At 46.2% G+C, this 17,073-nt stretch overlaps 1 protein-coding gene across 6 annotated transcripts in view; it reads right to left on the bottom strand.

The window, feature by feature from the left end:
- MFSD3 (major facilitator superfamily domain containing 3) overlaps nucleotides 1-17,073 on the bottom strand; it is a 340,339-nt gene that overhangs the window by 305,626 nt on the left and 17,640 nt on the right. For 5 of the 6 annotated variants that reach the window (XR_004538496.1, XM_033935195.1, XM_033935198.1 and 2 more), the window contains exons 3-5: nucleotides 11,716-11,863; nucleotides 11,299-11,405; nucleotides 5,645-5,764 (exon numbers count right to left, since the gene is read on the bottom strand). Coding sequence is in view for 5 of the 6 variants with exons in the window: in XM_033935195.1 (XP_033791086.1) it covers nucleotides 5,645-5,764; nucleotides 11,299-11,405; nucleotides 11,716-11,863 (375 nt within the window). In the remaining variant the exon portion in view is untranslated. The remainder of the gene's footprint in view (nucleotides 1-5,644; nucleotides 5,765-11,298; nucleotides 11,406-11,715; nucleotides 11,864-17,073) is intronic. The other variant, XM_033935197.1, reaches the window with a different exon arrangement.

Here is a 17,073-nt window from a genome sequence, read left to right as displayed (position 1 = left end):
AAAATGATATGGCAGGGAATGGGCAAACTGCAAAGCAGAACCGTCCTGAATCACCTCCAGCTGAGCACCCACCAGAATCAGAGGGGGCGCAGGCACAGAGTCATTGGACAGGATGGACAGCGGGGGAACCAACGGAGCCTGTCACTGAAGAAACGACCCCTGGCAAAATTAGAGGTTAGGTAGTGAGTAGAGAATGACACGGGGCAAAAATTTGCCCCCGTCACTGCCCCGTCCCCGTGACCACCGTTCCTGCAGCCATACAAGCCTCAGTACTGCAATATTTAGCATATTCCTTCCTTATAAATCAAAGATCTGGCTGCTGAACTAGAGAAAGAGATGTTCAGCTGGCAGGGCTTTGTTTATAAATTTTTATCAACACAACTAATATACTACTTTATGCTGAAGCAAAAAAAATATAAAAATAAATAAATAGAAAATTTTTTTTCTACCTTTGTTGTCTGGTTTCTGCTTTCCTCATCTTCTCCTCATTCAATTCCTTCAATCCACTGTCTGCCTTCTCTCTGCATCTTCCATTTGCTCTGTTACTGTGCTTCTCCATTCCATCTCCCCTCCACCCCCTACCCCCCCCCAAATTGGTCTGGCACCCATCTTCTTCGCTCCCCCTATAGTCTGGCATCTCTGTCTTCTTCCCTTCTAGCGACTTCTGTTCCCCATTTCCCTTCAGCGTCTGTTCCTTTCCACCCCACCTTCCCCAGTTCCCTTCAGCATCTGTTCCTCCCTCCCCCCACCTTCCCCAGTTCCCTTCAGCATCTGTTCCTCCTTCCCCCCACCTTCCCCAGTTTCCTTCAGCATCTATTCCTCCCTCCCCCCACCTTCCCCAGTTCCCTTCAGCGTCTGTTCCTCTCCACCCCACCTTTCCTCCCTTTCTCCCTCCCTTCCCCTTACCTTTGTGGCACTTTCACCCCCCCCCTATCTCTGCAGCCATGGCTCCTGCTGCCAGAGAGGTCAATCTGCCTTTAATGCTCCGGCTGCTCATAGGAAGGCAATTTAGAAATCGCCGGCCACGAAGGTAAGGGGCAGGGAGCGAGTAGGGAGATGTATGGACAGGGTGGCGGCAGTGATCAGTAAGGATGGAGGGAGCATGATAGGTGACCGCGTGCGTTCCCTCCTTAACTGCGGGGACAAGACCATTCACCGCTCCATGGAGCAGTGAATGGCCTTGTCCATGAAGCTTTGGTGAACACTATTTTTACCCCAAGGTTTTGGCGGCTAGCCACAAGTAACAGCCACCATGTCATTCTCTAGTAGTGAGCAGTCCCAAGCTCAGGGCGGTACCTGCGGAAATCTTGCAGACTTCCCTGAGCAGTGCTACCTTGAAGAGCCTGGCAAGCAATGTCTTCAGGCAGGCAGGGCACTTTAGAGTCCATCAGAGTTTGAACTAACCAGTCCCAAACCTCTGGCAAACAATAAGGACCCCCAAAAAAGAAAATTTAGAGAGTTTAGAGATGGACACCGGGTCCGTCGACCATGCCCGAAGCCAAAAGGTCTGATGCATAGCTATGGATTTGACAGATGACCGCAAGAAGTCATAGAGAGCATCTGAGAGGAAAGAGGCAGCCATCTGAATCTTCACCACCTCCTGACCATCAGACTCACTGTCAAGGACTTGCTCGGCCCACACAAATAGCTGCCTGGATCCCCAGGCAGACACATCAAAATTCTTCTTAAAAATTGTCTCCAACTTACGTTCCTCAGAGTCTGTTAAGACAGAACTGCTCTCAACGGGCACAGTATGCTGCATAGCAAAAGCTGAGACCAACGCGTCCATCACTAGCGACTTTAAGGTAGCCCTATCCCCCACCGGGACGGGATACAAACAAGCCAAAGAGCACACAAACTGAAAGATGCATCTGGCAAAGTCCACTGCGCCAGGATAAAATCCAGAAATAAAAACTGGATGTATTGGACAAGAGAGGGAAGCAGATGAAATCCCCCAAAGAAGAAGGTCCTCCACACTCGGGGTCGCAGGCGGCGCCTCCTCAAAGCGCAACACCGAGGAGATCTGCTGAATCAGATCTGAGAGATTGTCCCTCTAAAAAAGCCCCACCTCAAACACCTCCTCGATGGTAGACAGAAAAAAATAAGTTCCCGGTACCAGCGGCCATCCCCTCGAGAGGATCCTGTAGGTGTCCCCAAGGGTCCAGGTCCTCATGCATTAGTTATGGTCAAATAGTTTTTATTATAAAAATAGTAAAGCACACCAGTACAAACAGCATAGGCTTTTGTTATTAAAACAGAACAACTATCAACCTTCCTCCCCCCCCCCCCAATATCCCTTCCCACCCCAGGAGTCCAGTACCACAACAAAAATTGAGAGCAAGAGTCAAACTTAGAGGTTCAATAATCTGCTGCGGGCATGCGGAGTAAGATCCTGCCAGAAACATTCCCAGGTCAGACTGAATCTACGACCAAGGCCACGATCCAAGGCTCCCACCATTCTGCGTTCCAGTGTAGCATGGATTATCATCAGGGATCGCCACTGTGCATAAGATGGGGGATCGCGGGACAGCCAGTTAGTAAGTATTGCTTTTTTCCCCATCAAAAGCGCTCTAGTGATGAAAGCCGACATGCCTTTGGGTTTAGGCGTGGCTATATTGTAGAATCCGAATAATGCTCTTGGTTGTGGAAGCCATCGCCTCCCCCATAGCATCGTAATGTAGTGTCCCAAATATCTCCAAAACTGTAAAATTTTAGGGCAAGTCCAGAGCATATGGCCTAAAGAAGCGTGAGCCTGATCACATTTCGGGCAGGAGTGAGATGCAGTAATCCCCATCCGAGCTGCTCGTTCCGGCGGGATGTAGAGTCGCAAGACTATCTTTAATTGCATTTCCCAATGCGTAATGTTAGGAGAGACCTTCTGAATATGTTTCAAAACCCGCTGCAACTGCTGGTCTGTTAAAGTGCATTGCAAGTCCTCTGCCCATGTTGTCGCCAAGATGGCCAAATTAGTGCTCGATTGACAGTCCCGGACTCCCACAATGTGAAAACGAAGCGGAACCCTCTGTTGTGCAGAAAGACTGAAAAGTTCCGAGAGAGCCTCCCGGGTATCTTCAGTTAGGTGTTCCCCAGGTAGAGACTGAGCATAATATCGGATTTGATAATAAGCAAAAAAGTCAGTTGGCTGTAAATCAAATGTCTGACGTAATTCCGCAAAGGTGGCTATTCTCCCCTCCTCCAGAAACAGGTGGAAAAGATAATCCCAGCGTACTCCACCTCTGGAAGGATGTATTTTGCAGTCCAGGCAGAAAGGCTCCATTGCCCTGGATGGGTAAATAGCAGGAAACCTCAGAAGACAACTTTGCTGTTTTACATACCCACTTCCAGGTTCGCTGCACCAGCGCAAATATCGGGTAGGGAGACACCAAAGGACGTATCTGTGGGTCCGCTACATGCATTACATGGTACGGAGCCAACAAAGATAATTCCAAAGGAGTAGCAGAGAAATCTGATGTCCCCCTAAACCAATCATTGAGATGTCGCATCTGGCATGCCAGTGCGTACCAACGGACATTTAATAAACCAAAGCCCCCTCGTTCCCTAGGTAAGCACATCCTAAGAAATTGCATACGGGGTCGTTTACCCCCCCACAAGAAACATTGTAAACCTTTAATTAAACGTGTATTATGAGTATAGGAGAGGAGTATTGGTAACACCTGAAAGCGATATAACCATTTGGGAAAGAGCACCATATTAAAAAGAGCCACCCGTCCCGCTACTGAGTGTGGGAAAGAGGACAAATTTTGTAGATGTTGTAAGGTGTCCTGCATGAGGGAATTAATATTACTGTCGTAAAGAGTTTTGAGGTCTCTGGGAATCCAAATTCCCAAATAGCGAATCGATGTTGTCGCCCATGCAAAAGGAAACTCTCCCACCCATGTCTGCTGTAGAGCCGCCGGACTAGCTAGAGTTATAGATTTCTGATAATTCAAAGTAAAGCCCGAGTAGAATCTAAATTCCCTTAGCGCCTGCAGCAGATGAGCAATGGAATGAGTGGGGTTAGTCAGTGTAAATAATAAATCGTTTGCAAAAGCTAACACTTTGATAGTGCAGTCCCCAAAGTCCACTCCCACTATGTCAGGGTCCAGAGTCACTGTCCGGAGAAATGGCTCCAAGTATAGCAAAAAGAGGAGGGGAGACAGAGTGCACCCCTGTCGGGTACCCCTTTCAATTAAAATAGGGGCTGTAATGATCTCATTAACAAGCAATCTCGCCCTCGGTGTCGAGTACAATGTGCGTATCGCTCTGGCGTACCAACCTGTCATCCCCATATAGTCAAACACCTCAAATAAATAATCCCAATTGACTTGATCGAAAGCTTGGGCTGCGTCTAAACTAAGCAGCAACATCTGTGTATTATGGGATTGTGTATGGGCCAGTGATAATAGGGCCTTTCGAACATTATGTACTGCCTGTCTGCCTTTCACAAAACCTACCTGTGCCGGTGCAATAATATTCGGGGAAAGAGTAGCTAGTCTATCGGCTAATATTTTAGAAAGAATTTTAATGTCCACATTTAAAAGAGAAATGGGACGATAGGACTCGGGAGCAGCGCTCTCTTTTCCTGGTTTCAATATCAGAGTGATTAAGGCCTCATTTGCTTCAGTGGGAAAGTGTTCATCCTGTATGGTCTGAGAATAGTATTCCCGCAAAAAGGGACCTAGTTGAACTGATAAAATCTTATAGAATTCTGCCGTGAAGCCATCCGGCCCTGGAGCAGAAAAATTCCTTTGGAGTTGGATTGCATTTTGCAATTCTTTAGGGGTAATGGGTGTATTAAGATATTCTATATCTGGGTCAGAGAGTGGCAACAAACCAGAATCTGCTATATAATCCCTAATAAGGGATACTGTTCCCGAGTCCTGGCGACCATAAATACTCTGAAAGTGAGAATGGAAAGTCTGGGCAATGTGAGCAGTAGAATGTTGCAGACGTCCCTTATCGTCCCTCAATCCCAACACGTATCGATGTCCCCTGGCCTGTGCAGTCAGCCGTGCCAACAATTTCCCAGCCCGATTACCGTAGCGGTGGTAACGATATTTTTGATATAGAAGCATTTTGACTGTTCGCTCATGTATATACGAATTAAGGGTCGATTCCACCGATATTAAGCGTTCCCTATTAGTTCGTGTCGGGTATTGTGTATAATGGCATTTGGCGGATGCTAGTTCCTTTTCTAAGTTAAGGATACCTCGAGACAAACGACGGTTTCGCACTACGACATAAGCTATACAATCTCCTCGGAGCACTACCTTAGCGGTGCTCCAAAACAGCGTCGGATTGTCGCAATGCTTACCATTAAATTCAAGAAAGTCTTCCCACTTAGATGTTAAATAATTTTTGAAATGGTCATCAGAAAATAAATAACTAGGAAAACGCCAGTGTACTGGGCCCCACATACTAAAACCCACATTCACATCGATCCAAATCAACGCATGATCCGAGATCACGGTCGGGCCTATCATTGCTGCATCTACATTCAGAAAGGCCCTACTCGTGGTAAGGATATAGTCTATTCTAGATTGGGTGTTGTGTGCCCTGGATTGATGGGTGTAATCCCTTTCTGTGGTGTGTAAAAGTCTCCAGGGGTCAACTAGATCTAAAGTGGCACAGAGATAAGGAATACCCCTAGTGTGGGACACGCAGGTGTTCGGTCCTGGCGTAGATCGGTCCCAATTCGGGTCTAAGACTTGATTGAAATCTCCGGCTACGTAGACTGGTTCCCCAACACGCTCTAGTAACAATGCTGCAATGCCCTCAAAGAAAGAATGATCATATTTGTTAGGTGCATACACATTCAAAAGAAAAAAGGAATATGTTCCTACCGTCAAGTGTAACAATACATATCTGCCCTGTTGATCAGTTACAATCACTCTGGCAGTATAGGGTAAAGTCTTACGAATTAATATTGCTACCCCCGCCCGTTTTTGAGGGGAAGAGGCTGCAAAGACTGCAGCCACCCAGGACCTCTTCAATTTCTGATGTTCCACGTCCGTCAGGCGGGTTTCCTGCAAACATGCAATATCTACGTTATGTCTTTTGAGCTGTGTTAAAATTTTGGTTCGTTTAATAGGGGATGTAATGCCCGATACGTTCCATGACACTAGGCGCAGAATATTAGCTATGACCTATGGAAATGGAAAATATTTGCAAAAAAGTAACAGTGTATAGAAACCAACCACCCCAGGCTCCCAGCCACACCCAGGGTAGCCATGTGTTACTTAGGACCTGCCGAAGTATCTGCAAAACCACATGCCTGCCCACTGCAGAATTCCGACTCTCCTGCCTCCAAAATTGTCTTACATACCTCCAACATAGCAAAGGACTCCCCCCATACCCCCCCCGCCCAGCCCACCCACTCCCCCCTGTCGACCCCCCTCTCGCATCAGTATGCAGTCACAACTAAAGGTCCACCCCAAGGCGGTCCTATAGGTGTGAGAGATCACAAACTAATGCCACTCCAGGCCCCGAGTCACCCGCAGATCAAAAAACATTAGGCCCATAAGAAACCCAGTAACAATTAAACTTATAGTGGACAGCAAAATTAAGTACACAATCCCAGTAACTGTGTCCACTTGAATGCAATTCTGAACAAACCCAGTCCATATCAACAAGTAGGAACATAAGAAAGAAAGAGTCCCGAGCTCCCTGCATTTGGGAATCTAAGCATCCCGGAAACCTCCAAACCATAGTGCAACCATCAGAATGCAGTGAGTGCTTCCATGAAATGAGTAGACAGTCATGTAAGGTCCGCCTGGGAGAGCACTTGGGTATTCATAAAAGTGGCTGCCTCCACAGCTGAATCAAAGACTTGCCATTGACCCTGATGTTGTATACATAAGGTAGCTGGGTATAAGAAGAGAAAACGAATTTTCTTTTCTGCCAGGGATGAACAAAGCGGGTAAAATAGCTTCCTGCGCTCGGTCAGGGCCGCGGAGTAGTCTTGAAAAATGCGTACCTCCAAATCTTCAAACTTAAGGTCCTCACGAAGTTGTTTATATTTGCGCAGTATTTCAACTTTGTGATTGTAGTTCAAGACTTTTGCTATGACCATGCGAGGCCGCGCCTTCCGGGCCTGCTCCCTGCCTAGGCGATGCACCCGCTCCAAACGTATCGGGCCCAGGCTCTCCCGTAAAGCAAAAGTATTGGTCAGCCATACCTCCAGGACCTGTAGCAGTTTAGGTCCAGTTACTGTCTCCGGGATGCCTAAAAAACGCAAATTGGACCTGCGGGAGCGATTTTCCAAATCCTCCAGTCTATCTGCTTGCTTTTTTGTAAGTGCCTGCAGCTCCTGTAAGGTAGTTTCATGGGTGCTCTGTGTATCTTCCAAGCCAGAGACCCGGGTCTCTAAAACAGTTGTTCTGCGGGTAGTCTCTGTTAGTAAGTTCTCTAAGTTGGACAGTTGGTCAGAAAGCCGGTCCATACCGGGTTGTATCGCCGCCGTTACCGCCGTTGTTAGAGCCGCCAGCGCCTCCGGCGCTATTTGGTGTATGGCCGAAGATGGGGCCGGTGCCATTTTGTCCGCGCTTAGCTGCGGGCGATCACGGTCCTTCTTGGTGGTGCGAGTGGCCATCGGCGACGTGGGGGAGGACAAGAACCTGTCCATGCGCACCCCACACCACACACGACCACTCGCCGTCCTCCGCCGCGTCCCCGGGGATCGGTAACGGGGCTGTTCGGGACTTGGGGCCCGGGAGCTCAGGCAGCCGTCGTCTGCCCGCGCTCAGTGCATCACGTGATCCCTCATGCATTAGTCAAAACTCTTCTCGGACAACAAGTCCTTGTCCGAAGCGGTACGCAGGCGCAAGGATGAGGGAAGAGGAGGGGGGACGCAAAAAGAATTAAGGGGTCAAAACATCAGGGGGTGTGGAGGGAACAAACCCCCGAGACCCCTGGACACAAGTAGGACCCCTGGCCGCCTATATGCTTTACACAAAGCAAAAAGAAAATGGGGTGGGGAACCCCAGCAGCCTCACAGGACTCCCTGCCCCAGCAGGGGATTCTGCTGTAACTTGTCTCTGTTATGTCAAAACAGGGAGAAGGCACCTGAGGCTAAATACAAGATGGAGAGGCTATCTGAGGGAAACCGGCAAAAAATGTGCCAAAAAAAGACTGAACTGTCCTAGTCTGCTAAAGAAGGCAAAAGCCGGCATCAGCTGAGAGAAAAAAACAGCTGCCAGGAAATCCTTCCATGGGCAGCAGGAAAAGACTGGGCCTCCCTGCAAAGCTGTACCGGCCGCGAGGCACTAGCGGCTGGGAGTCTTGGACTCCAACAACCGATACTGATAAGACTTCCACAACTGCACCAGCCGAACAGCTGTTTTCAGGCCGGCCATGAGTGCCTCAAGTCTGGACCATATTGTGCACTTCTCCCCCTGAAAAGTGCTCAATTGCTCCATACGCGACCAAGCAGAACGGTGGAGGTTATGCTCCGTTTTAAACAGTCAAAAAGGCTGTGTAGCCTTAAGTGCAGCAGAAGGTTGGGGTTTTTGTTGTTTCTGATTCTGCTGCTTCTTAGAAGGAGGGCGATTGTAAGGAGCATTGGAAAATTGTTATACGCATTGAAATATATGATACAGCTTCTGATAACAAATCTTATTAAATTTGAAACTTGAAACTTGAGCCGCTCTTGGAGCAAAACGCCACTGGTAAATTGGAGTAGGGCGTGCAGGTTTAGCAGGAGCTGACTTTGGCTTAGGTATGACAATAGAAGCGAAGGATTTTTCATGTTCAGACAATTTCTTGGTGGCTGCCTCAATAGATTCATCGAAGAGGTCATTGCATGCACAAGGAATATTAGCCAAGCAGTCCTGAAGATTAGGATCCATGTCAATGGTATGAAGCCAAGCGAGGCGGCGCATTGCTACAGAACAAGCGGCTGTTCTGGCAGACAACTCAAAGGCATCATAAGAAGATTGGAGGAGATGTAATCTGAGTTGTGATAGAGAAGTTATGACTTCTTGAAATTCAAAGTGTTTTTGAGTATCCAAATAACTCAAAAATTTAGGCAAAAGAGTAATGAGGAACTCAAAATAAGTAATAAAATGAAAATTATAATTAAGGACTTTAGAGGACATCATAGAATTTTGATAGATCCAATGACCAAATTTGTCCATAGTTTTCCCTTCCCTTCCAGGAGGAACAGTGGCATAAACATTGGAAAGATGGGACCTCTTTAAGGATGACTCCACAAGCAGGGATTGGTGAGATAACTGTGAGTTGTCAAATCCTTTGCGATGGAGAGTTTTATATCTAGAGTCCAATTTGCCTAGAACAGCTGGAATGGTATAAGGAGTCTCTAGGCATCTGGCAAAAGTCTGAGACAAAAGCTTGTGAAGAGGAAGCTTAAGTGACTCTGCCGGAGGTTGAGGAAGATGCATGACTTCGAGATACTCCTTAGAGTATTTGGAACCAGCATCTAATTGAAGATCCAAGTCAACAGCCATCTGATGAAGAAAAGATGAAAAAGATAGCTGATCCGCCAATGCTTTGCCTCGAGAAGGACTCAAAGTCGTCGAGGCAGCCTGGGTCGAAGATGAAGCTTCGGCAGGAAAAAAGGCATCAAAAGAATATGGAGACTTGGATGAAGCAATCGAAACCGCTGAATCCTCGAGGTGTGGAAGTGGAGACTTCGATCGAGGAGTTGGTGGTCTAGTAGAAGTAGGAATAGATCGAGGCTTAGTTGAAGAAGGACGTTCTTTAGAAGAACTATGCCTGGAAGTATGCCTCGATGAAGGCCTCGATCGTCGGTGAGAACGGTTCTTGGAAGCAGATCTCGAAGATCGAGGAGACTTCCCCTTGGAGACAGAAGCAGCCGATGCTACCAAGGAATGGATAGGACTGGAAGCTGTGGATTGAAGCTCCAGAGGCTTGGTGGAGAAACCTCGATGCACTCCCAAAGACTCTGCTCCTTGTATAGAGTGTGAGGATTCCTGCCGAGGCACTTGCAAAGATTCTGCTCCTTGCTTCACGTGCATAGATGCCAGACCAGACACTCGCAGAGACTATGCTCCCTGCAAAGCGTGTGCAAGCTCAGACTGAGGCAAAGGAAGAGGCTCGACCTCGCAGGAGTCTGCAGAATGCCCAAGCTAGATGAGAGGAAGAAGCTTCGGTCCCATATTAGTAAGGAACTGAATAAATTGCTTCTCCAACATGGTCTGGAAAGAAGCCGGCAAGGATGGATCCGCGTCTGAAACCGGACCACCTGCTTTGGCTGGAGGTTCCACAGAGGCAGTGGAAATGTGCTTCGACTTGGAAGTCTTAGGCACCTTAAGCACCACCGCTGGAACTTTCTGCTGAGCTATTTGACCTGAGGATACAGGGGAAGTTACAGCAGGAGTTGTTGAGAAGAGAGCCGCTGCAAACGAAGAAGGTCTGATGAGGCTCGAGGTCGAAGCAGAAGAAGCAGGAGGAATCTCGGTCAAGGCTGCCTTCGAATTCGAGGGAGTGGAGGAAGAATCCATACCGAAGAGCTTCTCCACCAAAATGCGACGACGTTTAATTGCTCGAGGTTGAAGAGTAGCACAGCGCTCGCATGACTTCGGTTGATGGTCAAGCCCAAGGCACTTGAGGCACCAACGGTGTGGGACCGTGAGGGAAATCGCACGGTGGCACTGGCTACACTTCTTGAAGCCCGTTGCTAGCCGGGACATAGGAGGAAAAATAGCCGCCGCAAAATCGAAGCCCTTGGGCTGCGGCCGAGCGGCCTGCTCCGGCAGCCGCATGGAAGAAATAAAATTTTTTTTAAAAAAAAGAAAAACAGCGATTCATGAAGAAAAAAAACCCACAAACCGCGGTGTAGAGAAGGCACGTAGTAAAAAAGTTAAACACAACGAGTCAAAGACGGACTTCTCGGCTCCGCAGAAAACTGAGGCGACGCACCCTATGCTGGACAGGAAGGCACTCGCGCATGCGCGGTGTGGTCGACTCGAAACTTCTAGTTTCTTCAAGCAAGTCTGCTTGCGAGCTTCCGCATTCGGGCTCCGCTGATGATGTCACCCATATGTGAGAATAGGCTGCCTGCTTGTCCTGGGATAATGCAAGTTCCAGGGCTATAACACTTTTTATACTGGTTGTGATGTCACAGTGTATCGATATCTATATCTGCTGGGTGGAGAGCATAACTCACTCATTTGAACTGGTGTAGCAAGACAAAAAATATTATTACAGTAGACAACAGTTTCCCTATATTCATAGAAACATGATGACAGATAAAGGCTAAATTGCCCATCCATCTCTACCTGCATACAAGGCATTCCTGTCCCTTTGGCTGCTGCTCACCTATCATACACCAAAAGTCGGTGGTGAAAACAAGAAGTAGAATTGTCTGGAAACAGAGACCTATGAGACGCAGCAATAACGATATCCTCAACAAATCATGCAGATTACTGCAAGGAAAAAACAAACAAAAAATGAGATAGAAAAGTCAAATCCTAATACAGCAGCTCACACATCTGCTTCTTACAAGTACTACCTGTGACCTCCACCTATCTTAGCTACCAGAACTCTTTCTGACTTCCCCCTGCCCTCTGAATCTCTGATTTAAATGAATGATCATCAATCCTGCCTGCTCAGTTCCACCAGCTGGAATACCAACAATATTCTTTGTGACTGTGCCTTGTCTTGCTTTAGATCTCTCTCTTCTCCCCTCCTCCTTCAACTCCCACAAGTTCAAATTAAGAGAATGTTTTTTTTTACCTTTGTTTATTTAGGATAATGCCTCCCAGGGAAGACCCTGCAATGGAGAATATCATTCCCACCATGCCATTCCAGAATCCGAGCTCTGCTGGTGACAGCCCATGGTCCAGTAAGAAGAGTGGGAACATACTTGTAGCTCCATTCTCCCCTTCAAAGGAAAGAATCAATCAAATAGGATGGATGTGTTGGAACATCTGTTCAGGTTCCACTAGAATCCTTGCATCCAGAGGTTCTCTGATGTGGCACTTAATTTTAGAGTCTTCTCAGAACTGAGAGCACACTCCCATGAAAGTTCTCAGACACTTCTCCCTCCGTATCCACAGTTTCAGTATCCGCGGATTCGGTTATTTGCAATTTTTTTTGTCTGTTTTCTTCTATTTTTTAGGCTGTATGAGCATCCCGGATCTTACCTGGTGGTCTAGCGGTGATGCGGGGCAGGAGCAATCTTCCAATGCTCCTGCCCCGTGCAGAGCTGTCATCAAAATAGCTGCCGTGAGTTTCCGTTGTAGTCTCGAGACTACAACCGGAACTCACGACAGCCACGGCTCTGCACAGGGCAGGAGCATAGGAAGATTGCTCTTGCCCCACGTCACCGTTAGACCACCAGGTAAGATCCGGGGATGCAGGAGGGAGGCAGGGGGTGGGTCAGAGCTGGCCGAAAAACTTATTTGCGATTTTTCGCAATTCTCGGGCTGGCTCTACACCTAACCCCTGCAAATAATTTTTTTAATAATTAATAATTTTATTTTCTTGTATACTTCCCTCACCAGCAGTTCTAGGCAGTTCACAACAGAAGAACTGAAACATTTCAATTAAAAAATACAATTTCAAAAACCACAACTATTATAACTACTACATCCATTAAATACAGCATCAGATAAAAAGTACATTTAAAATACAGAGCCTAATCAAAAATACCTTCTTAAATATCAACCTTCTTGTTTATCAAATAGGTGAGTTTTCAATAATTTCCTAAATGTAAGATAAGAATAGGCTTGAAGAATCAGCGGATGTATCCAGGAGTTCAACTTCCCCGCCTGATATTCCAATGTCCTGTCTAAAAAAGTCTTATAGTGACAGGCCCTTGGGGTAGGGAAGAGGAACAGACCTGAATATGGAGGGAGAGCTGGTATAGACTGTCTTGGGCTGAACAGTTTGGACTAAGCTAAGCCAAGCAGCTCAGCCCATGCCCTCTAAATACTTCAACTTAGGCAACCAAAGTTTGGGTTCCTAAATTTAGACAATTTCAACTAAAATTGAATTCTTTTCAGAAAATTAATCAAAATCTAGACATTGCTATTGGCACCTGGAATAGAAAACTAGTGCCATGAGCCTAAACTCCTCCTCCATGTCTATTCAACCACTTTTTGAACCTCTGCCCCATGAAATTTTCCAGAGGAGAATTTAGTCACCCAACTCCAAAGTTGGTTGTATAATCCCTTTGAAAATGTATCCCTTAACTGTTCCACTACTTACCAGTATAGAAACCAAGATAGGGCTTCCTAAAGCTTTCCTTGTAACCACAGTGTCAGTTGGGATTTCAAGACATTCACAATGATGCATGGGTTACACTGGCAATCCCAATATATGCAGATTTACCTCGTGCATATAACCATGTTTGTCCAAGTTCAGCCCTTAAGGGCTACAAATTGGCCAAGTTTTCAAGATATCCTTAATCAATATGTACAAGAGATTTGCCCACCCACTACTTCCATTGTATGAAAATCTCTTGCATGCATTTTCATAAGGGATATACTGAAAACCTGGCCTGTTAGTGGCCCTCAAGGACTGAACTTGAACAAACCTGCCTTAGACTAAGAACTGAATACAAATTTAGACTGAACTTGCCACTCACCTCTTAAAATGACCCTCTACAACAAATAACAAACAAACCAAAACTGCAGATATGTACAACGATGAAGACAAAATTTATTGTGACAACCAAAGTATATCTAAAAACCTTTTTACCAAACAGGGGACCCAACACGGTCCGTGTTTCGGACAACCTTCATCAGGGGTCCATGCTAGAAAAGGAAAGAAAAATGTGTCACAAAAAATTGCATTAGAAAAAATTGCAGTAGAAAAAAACGGATTGTATGTATCGCCGAGGGTCACCGAATATTGTGAAATCTCGCTAAAGTAACTTTAGCGAGATTTCACAATATTCGGTGACCCTTTAGCGAGATTTCACAATATTCGGTGACCCTCGGCGATACATACAATCCGTTTTTTTCTACTGCAATTTTTTGTGACACATTTCTCTTTCCTTTTCTACCATGGACTCCTGATGAAGGTTGTCCGAAACACGGACCGTGTTGGGTCCCCTATTTGGTAAAAAGGTTTTTAGATATACTTTGGTTGTCACAATAAATTTTGCCTACATCGTTGTACATATCTGCAGTTTTGGTTTGTTTGCTCCTGGTTGGTTTTTTCACTGCAGATAAGGTTGGACCTTCCTTTTCCTTTGGTTCTCTTCCTCTACAAGAAGTAACATTGAAGTCTATTCACCAAAATGTGCTAAACAAGTGCAATTTTAGTATGCAGAACTGTTATCACGTGCTTGTGGCCAAAATAACATTGACATGGCAGGCTCAACAATGAAGACAAACATTTCCCTTCCCTCCTCCCGAAACACACACAAATATAGATATAATCCCTGGTAGCCTAGGAGTCATGAGAAGGGTCCTCTACCAACCAGCCATCCCAGTTTTTGATCTCTGCCACTCATGCGGCAATAATCCCCACCTACTCATAAACATATAGAGATTATGTACTTATCCTGGTAAGCTCTTTTCCAGTAGATAGGTGAGACATTCTAGACATATGGGTAGTGTTCCCATGATTGTGTGCTATCTGCAGAAGGAATCCAGCCTGGATTTTTTCTCTGTGCCTTTGTTGTACTTCACAACAGCTTCTTAGCTCCACCTATAGTTACTACCCAAGCACCAGAGCCACTACAGAAACGTGAACTAGAGACACCCATGGCAATCAAGTTCGGCAACAACCGTTCTGCTCAAGAAGTAATATTAGAACATCAACTACAACCAGCCAACAAAGGCCTCAAAAGGGCTCAGAAACTACGGTACTCCTGCAGAAAAGTAACATATTATACTGAATTCTTTTCAGCCCCCAAGGGCTGACAGGCATCCAAGAAACAACTTGCATCCAAGGTGCAACCTCATCTGGAGTACTGCATTCAATTCTAGTCTTCTTATCTCAAGAAAGATATAGTGGCACTAGAAAATGTTAAAAAAAAGAGTGACCAAGATGATAAAGGGGATAGAACTCTCGTATGAGGAAAAACTAAAAAGGTTAGGGCTCTTCAGCTTGGAAAAGACAGCTGAGGGGAAATAAGATTGAAGTCTACAATATCCTGAGTGGAGTAGAACGGGTACAAGTGGATCAATTTTTCACTCTGTCAAAAATTGCAAAGACTAGGGGACATTCTATGAAGTTGAAAGGTCACTTTGGGCAGCCAAAAAACCTAGAGACTTGAAGAAGGCACAGATAGTTTATTAGCATACGTATGCGACTCCCAAGCTCCAAGCTGGCTTCAGAAGTGCCGAAAACAGGACGTTACAGAGATATTTATACATTCTTCTGGCTATACAACTGAATTCTAGAAAATACTTTTCACGTGTTACTTTTCTTAACATTCATTGGTCCTCAGCTCACACTAGCAGGTCACTAGCAAGTCACTTATCTAGGCCCTGCAGTCTTTCTGTTGCATGTCGTTTATGCTGAGATAGCCATAAGAAGTTAGAATGTCCAAGCTAACACCCAGTACAGGCAGGCTAGAACATGAGATAAGTTAGGTCTGCAGCTAAACATAATTCAGCATTTTATTAAAGAGAAAACTCAGTTCAACACTTGGAAAACCAGTTCCAGACTCCTTCAAAGTAACAGGGAAATACTTTTAAAACCAACAAGAGGAAATATTTTTTCACTCAGAGAATAGTTAAGCTCTGGAACGCATTGCCAGAGGTTGTGGTAAAAGCGAATAGTGTAGCTGGTTTTAAGAAAGGTTTGGACAAGTTCCTGGAGGAAAAGTCTATAGTCTGTTATTGAGAAAGACATGGGGAAGCCACTGCTTGTCTTGGATTGGTAGCATGGAATGTTGCAACTCTTTGGGTTTTGGCCAGGTACTAGTGACCTGGATTGGCCACTGTGAGAAAGGGCTACTGGGCTTGATGGCCATTGGTCTGATCCAGTAAGGCTATTCTTATGTTCTTATGAGGCTTTAATAAGATTTTTATAATTTCACCTCTGACCCCCTTGGGTTTGGAGATTATAAGCAACAGCGAGTCAATATCAGCAGATTTACTGCAATAAGCTGCTACTATTTGGGTTTTTGCCAGGTACCTGTGAATTGGATTGGCCTCCGTGAAGATGGGATGGGATACTGGGCTAGATGGACCATTGGTCTGAACCAATAAGCACAGTTACTTACCGTAACAGGTGTTATCCAGGGACAGCAGGCAGATATTCTCACATGTGGGTGACGTCATCCACGGAGCCCCGATGCGGACAGCTTTTCAAGCAAACTTGATTGAAGATTTCAAGTTTGCTAGTGCTGCACCACGCATGTGTGTACCTTCCTGATCCACTAGAGGGCGCATCCCCTCCTCATGGTCTTCAGTTTAGATAGCTAGCAAAGAAGCCAACCTTGGGGAGGCGGGCGGGTTGTGAGAATATCTGCCTGCTGTCCCTGGATAACACCTGTTACGGTAAGTAACTGTGCTTTATCCCAGGACAAGCAGGCAGCATATTCTCACATGTGGGTGACCTCCAAGCTAACCAAAAAGGGACGGAGGGAAGTTGGCAATTCAAGAAAACAGATTACGCAAAACCGACTGGCCAAACCGGCCGTCGCTCCTGGACAGAGTATCCAGACAGTAGTGGGAGGTGAAAGAATGAACCGAAGACCAAGTGGCAGCCTTGCAAATCTCCTCGATAGGCGTTGACCTGAGGAAAGCTACAGAAGCCGCCATCGCTCGGACTCTATGTCCCGGGACTCGACCATGCAGCGCGAGACCAGCCTAAGCGTAGCAAACCAGCAGCCAACCAGTTGGACGAGGTGCGCTGGGAAACAGGGCGTCCCACCCAAGTAGGGTCGAAGGACAAAAACAATTGAGGAACCGTCTGATGAGACTGAGTGCGTTGAAGATAAAAATCCAACGCCCTCTTACAGTCAATCGTATGAAGCGCCACCACGCCAGGATGAGAGTGGGGCTTCGGAAAAAAAGACCGGAAGAACAATGGAACGATTGAGATGAAAGTCCGAAACCTTCTTGGGCAAGAACTTGTAATGAGTACGCAGGACCACTGCGTCCTGATAAAATACAGCAGAAGACGGGT

This window comes from Geotrypetes seraphini, chromosome 2 (assembly GCF_902459505.1).
Source record: "Geotrypetes seraphini chromosome 2, aGeoSer1.1, whole genome shotgun sequence".
NCBI classification, from domain to species: domain Eukaryota; kingdom Metazoa; phylum Chordata; class Amphibia; order Gymnophiona; family Dermophiidae; genus Geotrypetes; species Geotrypetes seraphini.
The sequence above is the reverse complement of the archived record's forward strand: the minus strand, read 5'-3'. Positions and strand labels throughout refer to the sequence as shown.